The sequence below is a fragment of the Gekko japonicus genome, unplaced genomic scaffold (assembly GCF_001447785.1).
Source record: "Gekko japonicus isolate JY-2015 unplaced genomic scaffold, Gekko_japonicus_V1.1 scaffold6004, whole genome shotgun sequence".
Lineage (NCBI taxonomy): Eukaryota > Metazoa > Chordata > Lepidosauria > Squamata > Gekkonidae > Gekko > Gekko japonicus.
The window spans coordinates 21,837-35,223 of NW_015163266.1; the positions used below are offsets into that span (position 1 = coordinate 21,837).

The 13,387-nt window shown below is 46.6% G+C and overlaps 2 protein-coding genes across 2 annotated transcripts; one reads left to right on the top strand and one right to left on the bottom strand.

Moving 5' to 3' along the window:
* Positions 1-3,895: 3,895 nt before the first annotated feature.
* Positions 3,896-4,846, top strand: LOC107106995 (vomeronasal type-2 receptor 26-like). Its single transcript, XM_015407209.1, has one exon. It carries the CDS (start codon positions 3,896-3,898, stop codon positions 4,844-4,846), a length of 951 nt encoding a protein of 316 aa, XP_015262695.1.
* Positions 4,847-8,696: 3,850 nt separating this feature from the next.
* On the bottom strand, positions 8,697-10,958 carry LOC107106996 (zinc finger protein 470-like). The gene has a single exon (XM_015407210.1). It carries the CDS (start codon positions 10,946-10,948, stop codon positions 9,569-9,571), a length of 1,380 nt encoding a protein of 459 aa, XP_015262696.1. The 5' UTR covers positions 10,949-10,958; the 3' UTR covers positions 8,697-9,568.
* Positions 10,959-13,387: the final 2,429 nt, after the last annotated feature.

Sequence of the window (13,387 nt, forward strand, 5' to 3'; positions counted from 1 at the left end):
CAATTCCTATGTGGATCCCTGGTGGAATAGTTTATCACTAAAGAAAATTGTTCCATGTAAGAAATAATATATCCACCTCTGTCATTCACTTGGTCATGTACTGTGCATTTTTGATAGCAAATGCTTTGAGCAGGTTTAATCCCAGCCCAGGGCAGAGCTTTTTGCTATGCCTCATTGATTCAATGTGAAAAGCAAAATGCTTGATCAGCACATGTCATGGAAAAAGAGATGTCACTTCAAAAACCCAACAGCTTTACAGTTGCTTTACTCATTCTCTCTCTTCTTTCTCTCTCTCTCTCTTTGATTCACCAATGATACACAAGCAAACCTAATGTAGGACACTGTCTTAGCTATGTGTTTTTTAAAAGTGTTCCATTTCCTGTTATGGTACAAGCTTACCTGGCATCACCATTTGTACGTGGGCTTTTCAGTTTTGTCAGTGTTTTTGCTAATGGGAAAAAGTGGCTGAATATGTACATGGTTTAATAGGGCAAAGGTAAATTCCTAGCGAGAGAGAAATGATGCATTAAGAACGCACTTAACAAATGTCGCTCAGCTCAGTGTGAAGGGTGCATGAATACATATGCTCAGGATCAGGCTGGACTATTCGCAAGGAACATACGGTTCACTGCTCAACCTAAGTATCTCCAGGTTGGAGGACTGCAGAGGAATTCTTGTTTATCTAGTTTGAAATGTCATGCTATGAGATGACTGTCAGAAACAAAGATAGGCTAAAATGCTGAAAGTGCATTTAATAAAAACAGAAACATATTCCACTCTCTGTGCATGAAATGGGGAAAGGACTAGGCTAGTATTCTATAACAACCAGGCCCTGAGGAATTGAAGTAGATCCCACATGGCCCTGAACTCATTGGGGAGCATGTTCCACCAGGCAGGGGCCAGGGCAGAAAAAGACCTGGCCCTGGTCAAGTCAAGACGGACGTCTTTCAGGCCAGGGACTACCGGGGTGTTGATCCTGATCCTGATCCATAGAGCGTAGTGCTCTTCGGGGCATATACAGGAAGAGGCGGTCCCTTAGATAGGTTGGTCCCAGGCAGTGTAAGGCTTTTTTTAAAAAAGACATTAAAGTGGCTAACTTTAAGCGTGGGAAATGAAAAATCAATCAAAGCAAGTGTTTTATAAGAAGTACAAAGAATATTATCATCACAGAAACCCGTTCTCATTCCCCCAGATTTCCTCTTTGTCTTTATGCTTAGATGCTGCCTTATTCCAGGTGTACCCCAAGCTGCCTCCCTGGGCATGCGAAAGTGGTCCTGAAAGGAAAGCCCGTTTGCTGCTATGACTGTTCTCCATGTGCCGAAGGAACCATCTCCTCTCAGGAAGGTGGGTGATTAGAGGAAAAGATGGCCCTCGAGGCGCAGGGCAAAGAATCAGTTTGGTATTTTCTGACCACTGTCCTGGAATTTTGTAATCACGGGTCCTTTCTTTTTCAATCTGAAAAGGAAAGGCTTAATTTGGAGACACTACTGGGCAAAGGGTAGTGAGTGTGAAGAAGAGTTCAACGCCACCAGCCTTTGGTGCGGTGAACGGCATTCATTGTTCTCAGCACTGTCCCAAATGCTGCAGTCCTTAGTTCTGCACAAGGTCCTTGCTTTGCAGGTTCAATGCGGATCGGCGAATCAGGCTTGACTGGAAATTTGGAGGACCCAATGGTATGCATCAGTAAATTCCCCATAGAATCTTATGCCATCCCCTGGGATTCTTTGGTCCCGGTCACACGGGCCAGAAAATGCGCGGGGGGGGGAGTGTAGCTGTTTGCCCCGGAGCAAAGTAATGCGCGGCAGCCCGATCACATGTCCCGTGGAGGTCCTGTGGGTATGCCGTTAGGTGCCGATCACACGGCTATCCTGCAGCGGGGCAAGGAAGTGGTGCGGTGCGATCACACTGGCAATCGCTAGGCGCCGCTTCCGTGACAAACGGGAATTTCCCCCCCTCACCGCAGTGTGCGCATGTGCCAGTGGGCGTTTGTGCGCATCCTGTGGAGACTTAAAAAAACCAAAAACATCCGGTTTGAGAAGGGACATGGGTGGGCACCGGATGCCACAGGATTCCAGCAGAAACGTGATCAGACGCCGGCCCTTGCCCCGCATTTTCTGGAAACTAGCACATTGTATGTACTAGTTTTTTTACTCCGTATCTTCGGCAAGAAGCCACGGGTTAGCCACAGGTACACTACGCTTCTCAGATGTTGAGGTGTGATCGTGCCGCAACATCTGTATCTTTAGCACGGCAAATGCTCCGTGTGAACGGGACCTTTGTAAGACATTGCTGATGCCCCTTTGTAGACAAGTTGTTGTCACAGAAACTATAGTTTGGTGATCTTGAGCCAGTTGTGCCTCACTAAGTTGTGTTGTGAAGATATAATGGGAGCATGTCAAGCTGAAGTGTGGCATCCATGAGCAATAAGTAAACCATGGTTTTCTCCTTGGCTTACCTTTAGCTGTGTATTTCTACTGGAACGCTCAGCCTTATACCGAAACTGAGGTGTTACCCCTACCAGCTTTGATTTTAAGAGTCTGAATCGCTGCCTTCAGTCTCTAGGGGGATTTAGCTAAACGGCAGGCCTCAGCGAGAGGTGCTGTTTCCCCCCCACCCCCCATGATCTGACGAAGAGAGCTGTGTTTCTCGAAAGCTTATGCTTCAACAAAGTTTGTTAGTCTTAAAGGTGCTACTGGGCTTTTTCCTTTTTAAAATCTATCATTCTTAGGTTGCGGTTTTATCCTTTGACTGAACGTTTTATCTCTGAGGTGCCTTCAGTGGGTGACCATAGAGCTTACAATTTCTAAATAAATAAGCAAATAATCATATGCCATTATTACTTTGAGGGCTATTTTTTTTTTGGGCAGGTATGCACAGGAACGGCGTCCCGGCTGGCTTCAGAGTTGGCCACGCCCACTTCAGCCAAAACCTCTGCGTGCATGGCTACAGAGGGAAGGCCTGGAGAGTGACACACACACCCACCCCGGTGATTCTGAGGCAGGGGGGCCAGCCCCCCCTTGGAAGGATCGGCCTGTCCAAGGGCTGGCTTTCCTGGGCTCCCTTTGGGGGGGGGGCTTGCTTGAACAAGCCAAGGGAAAACATGGGTGTGTGGCCTAATATGTTAATGAGCTGCACTGTCAGGGCTGTTGCCTAATATGCTAATGCATTTCTGCTGTTGGGTATGGCCTATTATGCTAATGAGTTCCTGCTGGGCTTTTCTACAAAAAAAGCCGTGATTACTTTTATCTTTCATTTAGTGCACTCCTTCACCACTCTCTCTGCTTCAAAAATCTGCATTTTCTATTTGGTCTTCGGCTTATTTTTGTCTGATTAAAGGACTATTTGTTTCTGTGTTCTTGCAGCTTGTTGCCTTTCTAGTTGCATCATGCCCAAAGACAGAAGGTGCGGGAAATTTTTATAAATACACAAACATTTTTTAAAAAACACAATTCTTACCCCGATGCAAAGGTTCTATGCAGCCTAATGAAGTCCTTATTAATTGTTCGCAGGGCTTTTTTTGTAGAAAAAGCCCAGCAAAAACTCATTAGCATAATAGGCCATACCCAATAGCAGGAACTCATTAGCATATTAGGCCACACCCTGACTGCACAGCTCATTCGCATATTAGGCCACACCCCCGTGTTACCAGAAGTGTGGTCATCCAGCCACACCCACCTATTGTTTTATATTCTCTTTACCTTGCTTGTTGTCAAACTCTAGGGCTTTTTGCATGTTAGGCCACACACCCCTAATGTAGCCAATCCTAATGAGTTTCTGCTGTTGAGTGTGGCCTATTATGCTAATGAGTTCCTGATTGGCGTGGCCAACTTGGGAGCCAGCCGGAACTCCGTTCCTGCCCAAAAATAGCTCTGATTGTTCGTCTCATATGAAAGAGATGAACAAGATGCTGAAGGCATTCTTCTTCTTTCCAGATGCGGACCATTGCGCCGAGTGCCCAGAAGATCAACATTCCAACGCGGACCACACTCAGTGCATTCCCAAACGTATCAGTTATCTCTCTTATCAGGAGACTTTGGGGACGGTCCTCGTTCTCCTGGTCCTGGTCCTGTCCCTAGTCACGCTTCTCATTTTAGGAGTCTTTGTTAAATACATGGATACTCCCATAGTCAAAGCCAACAACCGGGACCTCACCTACATTCTCCTGGTCTCCCTCTTGCTCTCCTTTCTGTCCTCCCTTCTCTTCATCGGCCCGCCAAGGAAGGCGACTTGTCTCCTCCGACAAATTGCCTTCAGCACCATCTTCTCGGTTGCCGTCTCCTCTGTGCTGGCCAAAACGATCACCGTGGTGGTGGCCTTCATGGCCACCAAGCCGGGGAACAGGATGAGGAAATCGCTGGGGAAGAGTCTGGCGACCTCCATTGTCATTGGGTGTTCCGCATTCCAATTTGTCCTCTGTACCATCTGGCTGGCTGTCTCTCCCCCTTTCCTAGAGTCTGACATGCGCTCCCTTCGTGGAGAGATCACACTGCAATGCAACGAAGGGTCCGTCGTCTTGTTTTATGGTGCCCTGGGCTACATGGGCTTCCAGGCTTCCGTCTCTTTCATGGTGGCTCTCCTGGCCAGGAAGCTTCCCGGGGCCTTCAACGAGGCCAAGCTGATCACCTTCAGCATGCTGGTGTTCTGCAGTGTGTGGGTGTCCTTTGTGCCCACCTACCTGAGCACGAAAGGGAAATACATGGTCGCCGTGCAGGTCTTCTCCATCCTGGCCTCCAGCGCTGGCTTGCTGGGTTGCCTCTTCCTTCCCAAATGCTACATCATTCTACTGAGGCCTAACTTGAATACCAAGGAGCACGTAATTGAGAAAAGTAAATCCATTCCTGAGTAGATTTTTTCGTCTATTGCAGTGCCGTCTCCATCGTGTCAGCAGCATCCTTCTCTTGGGAGTACATCTCTGAGATGTTATTAAAACAAACTTCTGATTCCTTCTGTCTGGACCATGTCTCCTGTTCTCAGGTGCTGAGCTCACAGCCACCTGTGGCTTTTGGGGTTCTCACCAGGTCCTGGACCTTAAAAAGGTAAGGGTAAAGGTTCCCTTGCTCGAAAGCCAGTCAAGTCTGACTCTAGGGTTGCGGTGCTCATCTCCATTTCAAAGACAAAGAGCCAGCGCTGTCCGAAGACATTCCCGTGGTCATGTGCCTGGCATGACTAAACACCAAGGCGCACGGAACGCTGTTATCTTCCCACCGAAGTGGTACCTATTTATCTACTTACAATTTCTTGCTTTCGAACTGCTAGGTTGGCAGGAGCTGGAACTAGAAACGGGAGGTCACTCCGTCATGCGGCACACTCGGGTCTCGAACTGCTGAACTACTGACCTTCCACAGCCTGGAAATTATAGATATAGATTTACCTTTGTGTCCTGAAATCTATTTGTTAAATATCTTACCAGACAAATGTAATAAAAGAGATCAATATGTAATGACATATATGCTAACATCAGCTTGTATTATATTTGCTAAATATTGGAAACAAGAACAAATTCCCTCAAGAGAAGCACGGGTACATAGAATGTTGGACATAGCTGAGATGGATAATTTAACACTGTTTATGAGGACGTGTTTAATAAAAGATGGCATAGGTTTTATATATGGTTAGAAAATAATTACCAAAATAGACTCATGATAATTTGAATACTTTAATGTCAGTGATGCATCTGTTATGTATGATGTAAAAAAGTTATAAATAATTTTTAAAAAAAAGGTTTCTTCATCACAGAGATGGGATTTTTATAATCTCCCCAATGCTGATGTGGCTGCAGATGAGATGCAGCAGTGCTTCCTCATGGCATCTCTTCCCACAATTTCTCTTCCTGAATTCCACAGAATCAGCCACAGCCATGGGCCCAAAGGGCTTTTGCAAATTTCATTTACAGAAAATCAGCACAATTATACTGCTATAATTGATATACCCTGGTACTGATAGCTGTATCAGTTTCAAATGAATTCCTCCTTTAATTAAAAAAAAAAAGTTTTCTTCACCCGCTTCCCCTTGGGAAGCCTTTCCCCATATCTCCCCCAAGGGAAGGGGTTAAATCTTTTTTCTAAAATGAAATCTGGGAATTCGGAGAGAATGCTTCATCTATCGGTGCAATGGTATATAGATACAATGGTATTCTAGAGCCAATTTTTACAAAAAGACCCACCTCAGAGGAGGAAATGGCTGCCGTTGGGACCGGGTGAGGAAAATGGCCCCTCTGAAGTCCAGACAATCTGAATGTTCCCAAAGCTTCCCCCCCAAAATGCCTTTTTGTCTTTCCACCCTGCTCTGCCTTGGCAGGGGGAATGGCCCTCTCAACAGACAGGTCTTCTCAAGCAGCTCAAAAGCTCACCCTAACATTTTTAACAAGACATTTCCTAATAGGTAAAACAGATTCTATTGCCGGCAGGCAAACAGAGAGGAAGAAGAGAATGGGTTTATACCCCACCTTTCACTACCTGAAGGTGTCTCAGAGCGGTTTACAATCCCCCCCCCCAAGAACAGACACCCTGTGAGGTAGGTGGGGCTGAGAGAGCTCTTTCAAGGACTGCCCTTGAGAGAACAGCTCTGAGAGAACTTGTGACTGACCCAAGGTCACACCAGCAGCTGCATGTGGAGGAGTGGGGAATCAAACCCGGTTCTCCCAGATTAGAGTCCATGCTCCTAAATACGACACCAAATTGGGTCTCTAGTTTCGACATGGTGAGATGCTCCCATTGGGGTGATGATAAGCAGTTTGTGTTTGGTATGACGGACTGTTAACTTTGGGCAGACAGGAAGGGTGTGTGGTTCCTGACGGGAATAACATTCCTGAGTTAGAAGAACCCAGTTTGAGGGTAGAGAGCCTGTGCCTCACTTTAGTGGGAAGGCATGGGGGAAGGTCCGTTAGAACATTCCGTAGACGGAATTGAAAAACAAAGGGGGGACCGGGGTAGGGGAAGACTGAGGGGGTCACCTTCACGATGGGGTGACCGTGCTATCTCATCCAGTGAACCCAACACTTGTTGTGGGGGTGAGGCGTGACTGTCCAACATTAAAAGCCAGCAAGGGCATAATTGTCTCCAACCCAAAGGGAGGACAAGGGTGGGTGGATCCTGATGGGGGAACAGATCAGTCCAGCATTCATTCCGGCAATCCACTGGGAGGATTAGTTCCGAACCAGTAATCACATTGCTGGTGGGTGAACCGGACCCTAAGGAAACCCTGCCCGGTTATCGCCTTGCCAATAGGTGGAGGGTAGGACCAAGGACCACTGACAATTGTGCGGGTGGTCCTAGGGCCTTGGGCAGGGTGGGAGGGTTAGCCCTGCCCAGGGGTCATTTCCTGCAGGAGCGCACAGGAGTTGAGCTCCGGCAGTAAGCCCAGGGGGTGGGCACATGTAGCAAGCAATGTTCCCTCTAAGCTGTGGAGTCCTGTGAGCAGAAATTCTACTTTGTGAACGACTGGCATTAAAGTTGTGAGCAGGTAGTTTGGCTGCTGCATAAAATTAGTTTGCTCTGGAGCAGGTCATCTAGTCCAACCCCCTGCACTCTGCAGGAGCATATCTGAAAGATAGCCCTACAACATACCCAAAAGATGGTCATCCAGCCTCCGCTTGAAAACGTCCAGCCAAGGAGCATCCACCACCTCCAGAGGCAGACTGTTCCACTGCTCAGCCACTCTGACAGTTAGGAAGTTTCTCCGGATATTTAGCCGGTAACGACGCCCTTGTCATTTCCACTTATTAGATCTAGTCTTGCTATCTGGAGCAAGAGAGAATAGATCTGCTCCATCTTCTACATGACAACCCTTCAAACACTTGAAGACTGCAATCATGTCCCCTCTAAGCCTTCTCTTTTCCAGGCTGAACATAACCAACTCTTTCAGCCTTTCCTCATAAGACTTGGATTCCAGCCCTCTCACCATCCTGGTTGCCCTCTTCTGGACACACTCGAGCTAGTCAACATCCCTCCTAAAATGCGGTGCCCCAAACTGGACTCAGTACTCCAGGTGAGGCCTGACCACAGCAGAATTGAGCGGAACGACCACCTCCCGTGATCCCATAATACAGAGAAGAGAAGAGATTGGATTTATACCTCACCCTTCACTACCCAAAGGTGTCTCAGAGTGGCTTACGAACTCCTTTCCTTTCCCCTCCCCACAACAGACACCCTGTGAGGTAGGTGGGGCTGACGGTTCTCCCAGGTTAGAGTCCGCGCACTTAACCACTACACCAAACTGGCTCCCTGTACCAAAACATCTTCCTGAAAACATTTCATTGCATAAATTGCAGGAAACCAGGAGAATGGCAGCCCTTCCTCACCTCCTCGGGCAGGCTGTTCCCCCAGGCTTTGGGCACAACGTAGAATGCACATAAAAAGGCAGTTGCTGATTCTGCCCATTTGCAGGGAGGCACCTGCAGAAGGCCCTGCTCAGAGCCAAGCTGTCTTGGTGGAGCAGAGGGGGAGAGGCTATTCCACAGGTACGAGGGTCCTAGGCTGTGATGGGCTCTGAAGGGTATGGTGAATCCCTTCAAGTAAGCCTGATAAGAACACCGATTCAAGCAGAATCACCCATTAGGGTTTAATGGAGCAAGCTTCCTGAGAGACTGATCTCTTCCAGTACAATGAGATATTTGAGGCCAGACTTCAGATCATGCGTCAGCAGAACAAACAATGACCCTTCTTGGAGAGAATGATTTTATTTAAAATAAAGCAGTCTCTTTGTATTGAGCAAGGATTTGACAAACAGGTGAAAGTTAATCATTACAAGTACAGAGAAACGCATGCAATAAAAAATCGGGTCTAGTGACAGCTCTCAAATTTAGCTAAATACAGAAGCATTACAATTCTCTAAGATTCAGGCAAGTCAGTTTTTACGCTGAGAGGCAGGAGGCTATGTACAATGGGAAGCCCGGCACACGTGATATGCTCACTCAACAGAAGGTCTTGTTCTGATTGGACATCACCAGTGGAAAGCCTGATCAGACCCTTATGCGACAGGTTTGATGGAGGTGTCAGAGGAAGAGAAATAAAACTTTTGAACTTGAAGATGTGATTGCCCTCCAAAGTTAACAATTGGACCCTAAAGTAATTGTGCAAAGGAGTAACTATAGTTGGACTAGAATACATCTCGATAACTGCCATTAAATTTTCAAATCAAGTTTATAAGACTCAAGACAGCAGCTGTTCACAATTCCCGAGCAACAGATCTCCTATTTCTTCAGTTATACTAATAAACTGTCAAGGCTGAGAGGCGGTTCTGAACTTTTGGTACTTTTCCTGCCCAGGAATTGAACTTTACAAAGGCTATAAAGCTACATAATGCATAAATATTCATAAATATCATTAAAATCATGAATATGTGGCAGATTTTCTCTCCACTTCTGGTGGGAAGTAAGGTGTGCCCTCTGACAGAACCTTTTCCCACACTCCAGGCATTTCTATGGTTTCTTCCCTGTGTGAATTTTTTGGTGGTAAGTAAGCTGATTATTCCAACATAAACTTTCCACTCCAGGCATTTATATTTCTTCTCCCATGTGTGTCCTTCAGTGGAAAGTAAGGCATGCACTATGACTGAACCTGTTCCCACACTAGAGGTATTGATATGCTTTCTCCCCTTTGTGAATTCTTTGATGGGAAGTAAGGCCTCCAGTGTGACTGAAGCTTTTCCCACACTCTAGGCATTTATATGGTTTCTCTCCAGTGTGAATTTTTTGATGCAGACTAAGAACATCACTTCGACTGAAGCTTTTCCCACACTCCAGGCATTTATATGGTTTCTCACCTGTGTGAATTCTTCGATGCAAAGTAAGACTGGAACTCTGGCTGAAGCCTTTCCCACACTCCAGGCATTTGAATGGTTTTTCCCCTGTGTGAATTCTTTGATGGGAGATGAGATTATCTTTTCTTCCAAAACTTTTCCCACACTCTAGGCATTTATATGGCTTATCCCCTATGTGCATCCTTTGATGGGAAGTCAGGTGTGCACTCTGACTGAACTTTTTTCCACACTGCAGGCATTCATATGGTTTCTCCCCTGAATGAATTCTTCGATGGGAAGTAAGAGTGGAACTGTCAGTAAAGCTTTTCCCACACTCCAGGCATTTATATGGTTTCTCCCCTGTGTGAATTCTTTGATGGGAGGTAAGACTGGAACTGTCAGTGTAGCTTTTCCCACACTCCAGGCATTTATATGGCTTCTCCCCTGTGTGTATCCTTTGGTGGGAATTAAGGTATGCACTCTCCCTGAAGCTTTTTCCACCCTCCAGGCATTTATATGGTTTCTCCCCTGTGTGAATTCTTCTATGGGAAGTAAGTTTTCCACGCTCACTGAAGCCTTTCCCACACTCCAAACATTTGTATGGTTTCTCCCCTATGTGAATTCTTTGACGGGTAGTAAGGCTTCCACTGTGACTGAAGCTTCTTCCACACTCCAGGCATTTATATGGTTTCTCCCCCGTGTGCGTCCTTTTGTGGGAAATAAGGCTTGCACTCTGCCTGAAGCTTTTCCCACATTCCAGGCATGTATATGGTTTCTCCCCTGTGTGAATTGTCTGATGAATACAAAGGTGTGAACTGCAACGGAAGCTTTTTCCACAGTCCAGGCATTTATATGGTTTCTCCCCTGTGTGAATTCTTTGATGGAAAGTCAGACTGGAACTCTGACTGAAGCTTTTCCCACACTCCAGGCAGTTATATGGTTTCTCCCCTGTGTGAATTCTCTGATGGACACAAAGGTGTGAACTGCTACTGAAGCTTTTCGCACACTCCAGGCATTTATATGGTTTCTTCCCTGCGTGAATATTTTGGTGAGAAGCATGGTGCACTCTCTGCCTGAAACTTTTTTCACCCTCCAGGCATGTGTATATTTCCTTTCTGTTAAACATTCTTAGTTGAACATTAATAACTGATATTTCAGTGAAATTTTCCCTGCTTGCAGTGCACTCATTCTTGTCATCTCCTTGACACATTTTTTGCCATAGAGAGTCATCCCCCTGTAAAAGACGAGAATTATTCCTTCGTTCAGGTGGGTCTTTTCCTTCCTCCTTCCTTGGTGCATCCGGATATTCCATCTTCTCTTTCACATATGAATATGTATCCTCTTTTGACATCAGCAGGTGTTCTTCTGCTTCATTAGCTGATGGCCACACGTCTCCTGCTGAAAAAAAAAAGAAAGGGATACCTGGTGTGAGCAATATGACACCTTCCACAAATACCTAATTTTGAGTCCAGCAGAACCTCAAGACGAACAAGTTTTTTTGTGTATAAGCTTTTGGAGTCAAGGCTCCCTTCGTCATATTCGATTCAGAATGGAGATCTCTCAATCTTATATCCCAGTCAGAGGGTGGGACAGGTGTTGCAAAAAAGGAACTCAGGATGCAGAGGTACCCATGCACATTGTAATTAGCTAGATTAGAACAAAGGAGAAATGCTATGGGGCAGAACAGAAAAGCTTAGTCACCACTACACCAAACTGGCTCTTGGAGTCAAGCTTTTGGAGTCAAGGCTTCCTTTGTCATATGCGACTCAGGATGGAGATCTCTCAGTCTTATATCCCAGTCAGACGGTGGGGCTTTAATTCCCCCTTGAAGCTTCTCTGTTTAAGAACTGCCACTCTTGGGTCCATTTATCCTTTTGTGCAGGGACTGGCCTGTTTCTCCAACAAATAGAGTGGAAGGCCATCGCTGCTGTGTACAACCTTGGAAGATAACAAGTGAATGAACCTGAGAGGCTACGGCCGGTGTTGTTAGGCCTTGTGATTGTGTTTTCCTTGTAAAGGGATCTCAGGCGAAACGGGGCTGGCAGAGACCCCAGCCAGAAAGACATTGACTTCCAGAGTGGACAATACTGGACTAGACTTGGCCTAACGGCCATAAGAGTACACAGAAGGAAACCGCCTCTCGTCCTGGGTTGAAGATCAATAAGCAACACTTCAGCATCCATAATTCATCCCAGCTCTTTTGAGAGAAAATCCCAACGGTGAGGATAAAACAAGGCCACAGAAATTCACCAACCATTCCAAGGGAGCGCGGGCAACACAGTCTCCAGACACATATCTTAAGCTCCTACCTGCCAATCCCTCCTCTACATCACAGCCCAGGAGAAACAGCCCTTCCTCTTCTTCCAGCCAGGATATCAGGTCAGGTTTGGCCATCAGAGGCCCTGTTTCCCCTTTCGAGCAAGGGAACCTTTTTACTCTTGGGTCCATTTATTCTTTTGTGCAGGGATTGACCTGTTTCTCCATCAAACAGAGAGGAAGGCCATTGCTGCTGTATACAGCCTTGGAAGATAACAAGTGAATGAACCTGAGATGCTATGGCTGTTGTTGTTGGGTCTTGTGATTGTGTTTTCCTTGTAAAAGGATCTCAGGCGAAACGGGGCTGGCAGACACCCTGGCCAGAAAGACACTGACTTCCAGAGTGGACAAGACTGGACTAGACTTGGCCTAATGGCCATAAGAGTAAACAGAAGGAAACTGCCTCCTGTCCTGGGTTGAAGATCTACAAGCAAGATCTTCAGTGCCCATAATTCATCCCAGCTCTAGAGAAAATTCAAACAGTGAGGATAAAACAAGGCCACAGAAATTCACCAACCATTCCAAGGGAGCGCGGGCAACACAGTCTCCAGACACATATCTTAAGCTCCTACCTGCCAACCCCTCCTCTTCATCACAGCCCAGGAGAAACAGCTCTTCCTCTTCTTCCAGCCAGGATATGAGGTCAGGTTTGGCCATCAGAGGTCCTGTTTCTCAGGAAGAAAAACCCACAAAATTAGACCTCTTCTGTGTGCCCATAAATCCAACCATTCCAAGCCAGACTGACTGTCCCTCCAGAAACGCACTATTTGTTGTTCAGTCGCACAGTCGAGTCCGACTCTTCGCGACCCCATGGACAAGATCTCGCCAGGCCCTCCTGTTTTCCGCCATCCTCTGAAGTTTGCTCCATTTCATGTTCGTTGCATCTATGACACTGTCTAACCATCTCATCCTTTGCTGTCCCCATCTACGGGCAAGGAATAGGGGTGGGATGGAGTACCATATGGGGTCAAGACTCATCCCTCTTTTGTTATCCTGGATATATGGCCATGCACAGATGTACACCCAACTCTGGGCCTCTTGGGGCCTCAGCCTCTGTATGCACAGACTGCAGATGGATGCAGCATTTCCCCACAAAAGGTTGACTTTTATTAAGTAAAAGGTATAGACTGGAGGAGAAGGTGGAGGCAGCTACAAGCACGGACAGCTTCAAGAGGGAACTGGATAAACACATGGAGCAGAGGTCCATCAGTGGCTATTAGCCACAAGGTATAGATAGGAACTCTCGGTCTGGGGCCATTGGCCTGATCCAACACTGGCTTCTCTCTTATGTTCTTATATGGAGCAGAGGTCCGTCAGTGGCTCTTAGCCACAA